The 12,018-nt window shown below is 58.6% G+C and overlaps 1 protein-coding gene across 1 annotated transcript; it reads right to left on the bottom strand.

Moving 5' to 3' along the window:
• Nucleotides 1-3,637: 3,637 nt before the first annotated feature.
• Nucleotides 3,638-11,804, bottom strand: LOC115640563 (trypsin-3-like). The gene is made up of 5 exons (XM_030543423.1): nt 11,723-11,804; nt 10,341-10,494; nt 5,192-5,460; nt 4,799-4,935; nt 3,638-3,819 (listed from the first exon to the last, which is right to left on the bottom strand). The coding sequence occupies exons 1-5, from the start codon at nt 11,769-11,771 to the stop codon at nt 3,667-3,669; spliced, it is 762 nt and encodes a 253-aa protein (XP_030399283.1). The 5' UTR covers nt 11,772-11,804; the 3' UTR covers nt 3,638-3,666.
• Nucleotides 11,805-12,018: the final 214 nt, after the last annotated feature.

Here is a 12,018-nt window from a genome sequence, read left to right as displayed (position 1 = left end):
CACAGCATCAGAGCCAGCGTGAGCCACCTGCCCCATGTGCAGGGGGGTGGAAAGTATCTCTCTGCCCCACTCAGCTCCAGGGCTCTGGTTACAGACAGGCAGGTATCCTCTTCCCTGCCAGCCAGATCATCTGCATTTTCACTGACCACTTCAGTCTCAGAGGATTGTTTCCCTGGATTCAAATTTGAATTCTTGGCCATTACAGGAGCAGGGACTGGATCCTGTCGCAAATAGACACAGTCACCTCCCCAACAGGACGTCACAGCTGATACCTTGGAGAACTCCAACTACCAGCCAGCCAGACCCCTCCTGTGTCTGCACAGGGATCCGGGCCATAGGCAGGGTGAGGGGCTTCATCCCAGGGACCTTCACCCAGGTCACACAGCCCCTCAGTATCTGCAGCTGCACCACCCGGGGCCTGACAACCGTTCTCTCTGTCCCAGGATCTTGCCACCCCAGGATTGTCTCCCCAGTGACCACCACCTTCTGCTCCCACTGGGGGTCTGAGGGGCCTGAGCCCAGGAGAGTCCATGCAGAGATATATGCTGGGGTCAGGTGTGAGAGCCAGTCTGCCCCCCCACCCATCTGGCTAAACAGCTCTATGGCCTTGGGACCCAGGAAGGGGCTGGATATCGGAGCCTTTCCATAGGGCCAGCCTTGTTCTTTTTGCCAACCTCCCAAAGGCTGCGAGACGGACATCTATATCTCCCTCATCCTTAACCTTGGGCAGCAATTTAGTGTCGAGGTTCCCTGCAGAACTGGCACCCTGGGGTCCATCCCCACTCACCCCTGGATGGGTCCCTCTGCCTCTCAGCTCAGCCATCGCCAGTTCCTGTGGCCGCTGTCTCACCTGCTGTTCTGCTTTGTGCCTGTCCTGTCTCTCATAGTCCTCTGACTCCTTCAATCTTAGCTCCAATTCCATCTGTCTCAGATCCACCGATGGGGAAACAGTGGAGACTCCCTGCTGGTCGGGGACATGGGCCTCCGGGACACCCACCTGCTCCCAGCCTCCCTCACAGCCCCAGCTGGGCCAGGACCTGGCTCCTTAGAGCGAGTCTCCTCTTCCAACTGAGCAATTAGCTGCGCCTTGGTGACCTTTCCAGTGCCCAGCCCTCTCTCTGCACAGCTCTACAAGGTCCTTATTAAGGAGATACTTATAGGCCATCTCCCCGCTGTTCCTAAGTGGTCACGGACTCACAGCTCCCCATGATCCCTGGGAGGAACCCCTTCAGGGCGACAGCCCTTCTCTGGGGGTTAAGCCATAGGCTCCTCCACCTCCTGGAACCGCACCTCTCTGAGCCTTCAGCACGCCCCACCTCTCGCTAATCCCCCTTCATTTTACTGCTCCCCAGTCACTTAATACAGGATGCTCCATCCCACTCTGCCACCAGTTGTTTCGGAGTCACAGGACCAGTGCTCTGGAACTGCTCCATATGAAGTCAGGCAGGACTCTGGTTACTAGAGGGGATGGAGAATTTTGCCCTAGCGTATATTCATGATACCTGTGTTTTTAGCCAGACTTGGGAGGACCTTGTGTCCCAAGTTAAACAAATGCTGGACTGGCTCCAGGATGCAGCACTGACTATAAAAGCTGGGAAGTGCAAGGTGGGAATGTTATGTTGCATGTAAGTCTTACTGTCCTGTACAAATACTGTGTGTGCCTCAGTTTCCCTGTGTGTTGCACCAATGCCTAGGTGATGGGAATTGGGTGTGTGACTTTTGCTGAGGCCCTCACGGCAAGGGGCATGTACCATGTAGGGTCCATAGCAGAGGGGGGGCATAGCATATGGGGTCAATAGCAGGGGGGAATAGTGGGGCACGTACCAAGTGAGGGCCATAGAGTGGGAGGGTAGTGAGGGGCATACCAAGTGGGGTGCACGGCAGAGGGAGGCAGTGGGAGCATGTACCAAGTGGGAGCCATAGTGGAGGGGGGCAATCAAGGACGTACCATATGTGTTCAATAATGGAGGGGGGGAGGCACCTTCTGTGCCTAGCTGAGGAGGCAGGAGTTGCTGGGCAGAGGCTCATGGGAAGGATTCTAGTGGGGTGGGGGCATGTCGAGGCCAGAACTTTCGCATCTGGTACTTCACGGCCCCAAGCAGCCCCAGACCAGCAGGGCTATATTACAGGCAGCGGCGTAGCCAGGTTTTAAGTGTAGGGGGAGAAAACCTAAAAAAGGCGCCCTCCCTTGGCCCCTCCTCTGGCCACACCCCCAACTCCTCCCATTCCCCCCCCAGATTAACCCCGGGGCCAGATCAGGACTCCTGCGGGCTTCCCGGGGGTGCGGATACCCCCCCGTCCCGGGAGAGTCTCTCCTGCCCAGCGCGCTCTGCAGGTGTCCCCTGCCAGGCTGTGTCACCCGGCCCCACCCGCGGGGCCCTGTCCCCCCCACTCCAGGCTCCTGCACCGCACCAGGGCCCCCTGTCCAGACAGCACAGCCTGCGCCCCTGCCTTGTGGGCCCAGCCCCAGATCCCCTTGTCCGGACCCCCCAGTACAAGGCACCGGACCCCCACCGCTCACCTTCCGTCCTGCGCCACCACCTGTCCCCGACCTGCTCCCGGCGCTTGTTGCGCTCCACGTGGGGCTCGCCAGCCAGGCGGCCTTAAAGGCGCAGGGGCCCTTTCGCCTCCCCCCGCCGCATTAGCAAGGGGCAGGGAGCGCTTGGCCGCCGAGCCCTGAGCTGCCGCCGCAGAAGGTGGCTGCGGCGATGTTGGGGCCGTGCTGAGCGTGGGGCGCGGAGCTGGCCCCCCCGCTCCTCCGGCTGTGCCTGCCGCCCCCCCATGGCTCCTCCGGCCGTGCTGCCGCCAGCGCCGGCCTGGTAGGTGCTGCTTTTTGAAAACCTGCTGAGGGGAAGCGGCTGCTTCCCCTGAACCCCGCTAGCTACGCTATGGATTACAGGTAAGGTTGCTCATGGGCGTGTATCGCTGATAAATATAGCTGGGGGAGGTGTCAGGGTCTTCCAGTTCAGAGCATTTTTAAACAAGTCGCTTCACCTTTGGGGGGGCAGAGGACAGCTCAGTGGTTTGAGCGTTGGCCTGCTAAACCCAGGGTTGTGAGCTCAGTCCTTGAGCGGATCATTTAGGGATCTGGGGCAGAAATCTCCCTGGGGCTTGGTCCTGCTTTGAGGTCCCTTCCAACCCTGCTATTCTATGAAACCCAGCAAGGAACAGCACCTGCCAGGGGGCAAGGGAGTGTCCAACACACACAATGGATACCAGACCCCAGTGGTTGGGCACATGACATTCCCTGCCTGACCCAACCAAGAGCTCAGCCTGTTGGAAAATGAAAGGCCAAGACCCAGTGCAGCCAGGCAGGCTATGCAAAGGGCCTGGAGCATAGCCCTGCATGACATTTCACCCCCAAAGCCCTCCAACTTACAGGGGCCAGGCCCCTACTCTAAGCAACCTTTTGAAGGTAGCCCTCTGACAGCGGGGATGGGGCCAGATCAGAGCCAGCGCCCCCTAGAGGGAAAAGGCCCCAGGTCCCATTCCCCACCCCCCTGAGCCAGCCAGTCCCTGCCTGGGGCCAGGGACTATAAACGCTGCTCTATTCAAGTGGGCTTTGCAGAGCAGCCAGGGCAGGAGAGGTGAGTCCCAGATGATTTATTGCATCTCCGTAATTACCCCCTTTGCCCCACCTGGCCCCAGTCCCGGACCCCAGGGCCATCACTTTCCCGTGATGGTCTCCTGGATCCAGGCGAGGTATTTGCAGATGCTGGTGTAGACCCCAGGCTTGTTGGGCTGGGCGCAGGGGTGATCTCCCCAGGAAACCACGCCCTGCAGCTTCCTGTTACAGACCAGGGGGCCGCCGGAGTCGCCCTGCGGAGATGTCACAGAAAAGACACAGGTCAGCCACGGCATGTGGTGCTACAGAGATGCAGCCAGGCTACACCACAGAGATACAGCCACACCACACCACGCTATGGAGATGTAGCCATGCAAAGCCATGGAGACCCAGCCACACCACGCTATGGAGATGTAGCCATGCAGAGCCATGGAGACCCAGCCACACCACGCTATGGAGATGTAGCCACGCAGAGTCACAGAGACCCAGCCAGGCCACGCAGAGCCACAGAGACCCAGCCACACAATGCTATGGAGATACAGCCACCCCACATAGAGCCACAGAGACCCAGACACACCATGTTATGGAGATGTAGCCATGCAGAGCCACAGAGACCCAGCCACACCACGCTATGGAGATGTAGCCATGCAGAGCCACGGAGACCCAGCCACACCACGCTATGGAGATGTAGCCACGCAGAGTCACGGAGACCCAGCCAGGCCACGTAGAGCCACAGAGACCCAGCCACACAAAGCTATGGAGATACAGCCACCCCACACACAGCCACAGAGACCCAGCCACACCATGTTATGGAGATGTAGCCATGCAGAGACACAAAGACCCAGCCACACCACGCTATGGAGATGTAGCCACGCAGAGCCACGGAGACCCAGCCATGCCAAGAAGAGCCAGAAGATGCAGCCAAAGCGGCACCATGGAAAGGCAGCCATGCCCATGGGGCAACAGAGCAGCAGCTGCCCCACGCAGAGCCACGATCATGCCACACAGAGCCGCGGAGATGCAGCCACACCGTGCTATAGAGACAGCCATGCCATGCCACGTAGAGCCGTGGAGACACAGCCAGGGTGAGCCACGGAGATGCAGCCACACCATGCTATGGAGCCAGCCCCACCGTGCCACACAGAGCCACAGCACACCATGGAGCCACTGCCATGCCAGTGTCCCCAACCCTCATTCCCCATCTGCCGCTGCCCATGGGATGGCCCCCCTCACCTGGCAGGAGTCTTTGCCCCCCTCCAGCACTCCAGCGCAGAGCATGTTCTCAGTCACTTTCTCGGGGTAAGCTTCCTGGCAGATGGTGTTGGAGACAATATCGACCTCCACACACTGGGGAACATCAGGGTACGTCTCTGGAAGGGAAGGGGTGACAGTTTCCCATGACGGCTGGCCAAGGCAGTGGGGGAGAGAGGGTAGCATGCCCTTCCATCCCTACCCATGGCCCCCTGGTATCCCAGCCCTGCCACCCCCCAGCTCTGCTGGTGCCCCTCACTCCCAACCCGCAGCCCCTGCTAGCCCACCTTGGGGTCCCCCCACCCATCTCTGCCGGTGCCCCCAACTCCTGACCCACAGCCCCTGCTATCCCACACCAGGACTGGGGTCTGCTACCGGTGGGGCTGGTGATGGTGCCCCATCCCATCACGGTGCACTTGGTCCCTTGTAGGGGACAGCTGTCGGTCAGTGCCAGGGGCTGCACGTAGTTAGTGTAGCTGGCCGGGGGTGACAGGCGGAGCAGCATGACGTCATTCTCATAGTCCCGGCTGCCGGCGCTGAGGGCACGGAACTCGGGGTGGGGGATGATTTCCTGAGCGGCGGCGAACTGCTCATGCCCTGAGCTCGTTCCACGGCTGTGCTCCCCCAGGCGCACCTGGATGTGACTAAGGACAGAGAACAGAGAGTCCCGGGCTGCTGGCCAGGCCCAGCCCCTGCAACTCCCAGGCCCCAGAGTCCTCCCCAGCCCCCCAACCCCCAGATCCCCAACCCCGCAACCCCCAGGTCCCCAGGCCTCCAGGCCCCCAGTCCCCCAACCCCCAGCCACGCAACCCACAGGCCCCCAGCCCCCCAACACCCAGCCCCGCAACCCAAAGGCCCCCTATCCCCCCAACCCTCAGATCCCCAACCCCCAGGCCCCAAAGTCCTCCACAGTCCCCACAACCCTCAGCCCCCCAGCCCCACAACCCACAACCCCACAACCCACAGGTCCCCCAGCACTCCAACACTCAGCCCCACAACCCACAGGCCCCCCAGGTTCCCAACACCCAGCCCCACAACCCACAGGCCTCCCAGCCCCCCAACACCCAGCCCCTGCAACCCACAGGCCCCTACCCCCCCAACACTCAGCCCTCCAACACCCAGGCCCTGAAGGCCCCAAGACCCCCAAGCCCCAGAGTCCTCCCCAGCCCCCCAACACCCAGCCCCTGCAACCCACAGGCCCCCACCCCCCCAACACTCAGCCCTCCAACACCCAGGCCCTGAAGGCCCCAAGACCCCCAAGCCCCAGAGTCCTCCCCAGTCCCTGCCACCCCTAGGTCTCCCAGCCCCCCAACAGCCAGGCCCCAGAGTCTTCCCCAGCCCCCACAGCCCCGCAGCCTTCAGAGTCCTCCCCAGCCCCCACATCACACAGCCCCTCAGCCCCCAGAGTCCTATCCAGCCCCCTCAACCCCAGGCCCCAGAGTCCTCCCCATCCTCCACAACACCCAGCTCCCCCAGACTACCCAGGCCCCACAGCTCCCCCAGGCCCTAGGGTGACCAGGTGTCCGGTTTTCGACTGGAACACCCAGTGGAAAAGGGACCCCCTGGTGGCTCCAGTCAACACCGCGGACTGGGCCGTTAAAAGTCTGGTCAGCGGTGCTGTGGGGCTAAAGCAGACTAGTCCCTGCCTGTCCCGGCTCCGCGCTGCCCCCCGGAAGCTGCCAGCAGGTCCGGCTCCAAGGCAGAGGGACCACAGGGCTCCACACGCTACTCTCGCCCCGAGCACCGGCTCCACACTCCCATTGCTTGCAGTGCCCAGCCAATGGGAGCTGGGAGGGCAGTGCCTGCGGGCGAGAGCCGCCTGCCCCGTCTCCACCTATGAGCTGGACCTGCTGGCAGCTGCTGAGCCCCCTCCTGCACCCCAAACCCCTCATCCCTGGCCCCACCCCAGAGCCTGCACCCCCAGATGGAGCCCTCATCCCCTCCCACACCCCAATTCCCTGCTCCAGCCCAGTGAAAGTGAGGGGGGGGGGAGAGCAAGCAAAAAGGGAGGGGGCTCGTAGTGAGCGCGGGGTAGGGTGTCAGGGAAGGGGTGGGGCTAGAATGTTTGTTTTTGTGCAGTTAGAAAGTTGGCCACCCTCCCAGGGTCCCCAGCCCCTCACAGCCCCCCACGACCCCCAGGCCTCACACTGCCAGGCTCCTCAGACCCTGCAGCCAACCCCACAGCTCCCCAGACCCTGAAGCTCCCTCAGGCCTTTCAGCTCCCCAAATCCTGCAGTCTCTCTCCCGCCCTGAGACACACACCTCCCACTGATCCCCTCTCCCCCCCAACTCCAAAACTCCCCTTCCAGCTCTCGCTCAGCCCTCATTCCTTACCCAGATCTTAGTCATCCCTGCGTGTCTCACAGAGTGAAACACACTCTTGGCTGTTGGGACAGTGACCCCACCCACCTCCCCAGTGTGGGGTGGGCAAACAGCCTTGGCTGGCACCCCTGGGCACCAGGCACCTACTCATTGACTGACCTACAAACCAACAAACAGACTGAACTACCCACTGACTGAGCCATCTCCCTCTCTTTTCTCTTACCCGCCTACCTCCTTACAACCAACCTTCTGACTCACCCACCTCCCTATCAACCAACCTTCCTCCCTATCCACCTACCTACCCACCAACCTCCCGACCTCTCTCCCTACTCACCTACCTACCTACCCACCCACCTCCCTACCAACCAACCTTCTGACTGACCCAACTACCAACCTCCCTTCCTACTCACCTACCTACCTACCCACCCACCTCCCTACCAACCAACCTTCTGACTGACCCAACTACCAACCTCCCTTCCTACTCACCTACCTACCTACCCACCCACCTCCCTATCAACCAACCTTCTGACTGACCCACCTACCCACCTCCCTCCCTACCCACCCACCTCCCTATCAACCAACCTTCCTCCCTACCCACCTACCTACCCACCAACCTCCCGACCTCTCTCCCTACTCACCTACCTACCTACCCACCCATCTCCCTACCAACCAACCTTCTGACTGACCCAACTACCAACCTCCCTTCCTACTCACCTACCTACCTACCCACCCACCTCCCTATCAACCAACCTTCTGACTTACCCACCTACTCACCTCCCTACCTACCCACCCACCTCCCTATCAACCAACCTTCCGACTGACCCACCTACCAACCTCCCTCCCTACCCACCTACCTACCTACCCACCAGCCTCCTTACCAACCAACCTTCCGACCTCTCTCCCTACTCACCTACCTACCTACCCACCCACCTCCCTACCAACCAACCTTCTGACTGACCCAACTACCAACCTACCTACCTACCCACCAACCTCCTTACCAACCAAACTTCAAACTGACCCATCTATCAACCTCCCTCCCTACTCACCTATCTACCTACCCACCAACCTCCTTACCAACCAGCCTCCCGACTGACCCACTTACCAACCTCCCTCCCTACCCACCTACCTACCTACCCACCAACCTCCTTACCAACCAACCTTCAGGCTGACCCACCTACCTACCTACCTACCCACCAACCACCTTACCAACCAACCTACCTACCCACCTACCTCCCTCCCTCCCTGCTCACCTACTTTAGTACCCACCTACCTCCCTACCAACCTCCCTCCCTACTCACCCACCAACCTACTCACCCACCTACCTCCCTACTTTCTTACCTCCCTACCAACCTACCTTCCGCCTGACCTGTCTACCAATATACCTCCCTACTCTCTCACCTGCTTACCAACCTACCTTCTGCCTGACCCACCTACCAACCTCTCTCCCTACTCACCTACCTTACTACCCAGCTACCTCCTTACAAAACTCCCTCCCTACTCACCTTGTACCTACCCACCTACCTCCCTACCGACCTCTCTCCCTACTTATTTACCTACCTACCCACGTACCTCCCTACCTCTTACCTTCCTACTTCCCTACCCACCTACCTTCCACTGACCCACTTACCAACCTACCTCCCTACCCTCTTGCCTACCTACCTCACTACCAACCTACCTTCTATCTGTTCTGCACTATGTACCCATGTGCCCACTTACCTTCTATCTATCTATATCTATCCCCCACATCCCCTCTATCTATCTATCTATCTATCTATCTATCTATCTATCTATCTATCTATCTATCTATCTATCTATCCCTGTACACACCTCAAAATCTATGTATCATCTCGCCATCCACATACATACTGTGTATGGGGCTGGTAGAGGGATGCTGGGTGTCTATAGGCCTGACTCTGTATGGGGCTGATAGAGGGACGATGGGTATCTATGGGGCTGGCTGTGTACGGGGCTGGAAGAGGGATGATGGATGTCTATGGGGCTGGCTGTGTACAGGGCTGGTAGAGGGATGTTGAATGTCTATGGGGCTGGCTGTGTATGGGGCTGGTAGAGGGGATGATGGATGTCTATGGGGCTGGCTGTATAAGAGGCTGGTAGAGAGATGCTGAGTGTCTATGGGGCTGGCTGTGTATGGGGCTAGTAGAGGGTTGCTGGGTCTCTATGGGGCTGGCTAGTGTATGGGGCTGATAGAGGGATGATGGGTGTCTATGGGGCTGGCTGTGTATGGGGCTGGTAGAGGGATGCTGGGTGTCTATGGAGCTGGCTAGTGTATGGGGCTGGTAGAGGAATGCTGGGTGTCTATAGGGCTGTCTGTGTATGAGGCTGATAGAGGGATGATGGGTATTTATTGGGTTGGCTGTGTACGGGGCTGGTAGAGGGATGACGGATGTCTATGGGGCTGGCTGTGTATGGGGCTGGTAGAGGGATGATGGGTGTCTATGGGGCTGGCTGTGTATGGGGCTGGTAGAGGGATGATGGGTGTCTATGGGGTTGGCTGTGTATGGGGCTGGTAGAGGGATAATGGGTGTCTATGGGGCTGGCTGTGTATGGTGCTGGTAGAGGGATATTGGGTGTCTATGAGGCTGGCTGTGTATGGGACTGGTAGACGGATGATGAGTGTCTATGGTGCTGGCTGTGTACGGGGCTGGTAGAGGGATGATGAGTGTCTATGGGGCTGGCTGTGTATGGGACTGGTAGTCTATGGTGCTGGCTGTATATGGGGCTGGTAGAGGGATGATGGGTGTCTATGGTGCTGGCTGTGTACGGGGCTGGTAGAAGGATGATGGATGTCTATGGGGCTGGCTGTGTATGGGGCTGGTAGAGGGATGCTGGGTGTCTATGGGGCTGGCTGTGTATGTGGCTGGTAGAGGGATAACAGGTGTCTATGGGGCTGGCTGTGTATGGGGCTGATAGAGAGATGATGAGTGTCTATGGGGCTGACTGTCTATGGGGCTGGGTAGCCAGCTCTCCTGCATCCGTTGGGGTGTCACTGTAGCCCCAGGAGCACTGTGCTGGGGTGTGGGTTCAGTCCCACATGGGAAGCTGCATGGAGAATTGATGGGTACATTGGAGAGTCCTGAGCTGAGCCTCTGTGCAAAGCAGCTCCCCCAACCTGCCCACCCAGGCCTCGCTCCCTTGGCCTCGCCTCCTTCCCCCACCCCCCAGCCCCTGCCTTGCCCCCCACCTCTGCTGGCAGTGGGCGGCAGTGAGAACCCAGTTTTGGTTCAGCAGGGTGCCGGAGCAGTAGTGTTGGTCAAAGTAGTAGAGGAGAACCAGCCAGGGGTGCTCCGACTCTGGGCACTCGGTACCCCCAATGATCCGATTTTCTCGGGGAGAGGCTGCAGGGAGGGAGGGGCAGAGATCAGTGGGGGGTGGGGATGGCAACGGAGCTACGGCCCATTGACCCCAGCTGGGGTCAGGCCCCATTGACTCCAACGGAGCTACAGCTGATTCACGTTACACAAAAGAGATACTCATATATGAACCCAAAAGCAAGCACATACACATGGTATGGCACACACAAACACAACACGGACACTGCACTTTCCCTCCCCCAGCCCTATCAGATCTACTCACCTCAGTGGGAATACACAGACACCCCAGGGGATCACACACACACACACACACATACTCAACCACCCGTACAGCAATGACACACACCTATATGTGGACAGATGCAACACCCATACACACGGATACGAACACACATACAGCACCGCACACCCATTAGTACACACTCAGATGCAGGCCCCCTGCTCCTATGTATGTGCTCATTTAAAGCCACACAAACATGCATACCCCAGCAGTACACACACACACACACACACACACACACACACACACACACACACACACACACACACACAAGAGCTGGCACATTCCCCCTATACCTGCTTCTCAGTACGTACACCTATGTAAACACACAGCCGTGCTTACACACAGACACATGGATTGAAAACACACAGTTACACAAACAGCATTACTCACACATATGCAACACACACTATATAAAAACACCCACCCACCCACCGACTCTTTACAGAGAAAGGACACATGCACCTTGCACAGCTCACTCATGCACACAAAACATGCACACACAGAGCAGCATGACACACCAATATGCACACTCATATGCACACACACACTTGTGCATGCACACATGACATCTCCACAACTCTGCACACACACTCATATGCACACATACGTGCACACACATTCATACATGTGTACACACATGTACTCACACATACACACACACGTGTACACACACGTACACACACACAAACAACAAGGAGTTCGGTGGCACCGTAAAGACTAACAGATTTATTTGGGCATAAGCTTTTGTGGGTAAAAAACCCACTTCCTCAGACTCCAGGCATCTGAAGAAGTGGGGTTTTTACCCACAAAAGCTTATGCCCAAATAAATCCGTTAGTCTGTAAGGTGCCACCGGACTCCTTGTTGTTTTTGTGGATACAGACTAACATGGCTTCCCCTTGATACTGTACACACACTCACACGCACACATACATGTGTATGCACACGTACACTCACACCCAGGCCCTCACCGGCAGGCAGCAGCAGGAGCAGCAGCAGCGCGAAGTGGGTCCACTCCATGGTGTTCAGGGCAGCAGATGCTCCGGCTTGGACTTTCCCATGCAATTTACACCTGGGACTGGGCCGGTGGTCAATGATTAATGGGTCATGGGGAAACAGCCGCCTTCCCCGGCCGCCCATGAGGCCCCGGCTTGTTTGGACGCTGCAAAGGTCACGCGGCAGGTGGCAAATTCTCACCCCACTCCCCAGCCTCCCCAGGGCACCCCTCGGAGGAAGTGCGCAGCCACTGCTCTGAAGCTCACCTGGG

This window comes from Gopherus evgoodei, unplaced genomic scaffold (genome assembly GCF_007399415.2).
Source record: "Gopherus evgoodei ecotype Sinaloan lineage unplaced genomic scaffold, rGopEvg1_v1.p scaffold_31_arrow_ctg1, whole genome shotgun sequence".
NCBI classification, from domain to species: Eukaryota; Metazoa; Chordata; order Testudines; family Testudinidae; genus Gopherus; species Gopherus evgoodei.
Note: the sequence above shows the minus strand (reverse complement) of the source record. Positions and strands in the feature narration are given on the sequence as shown.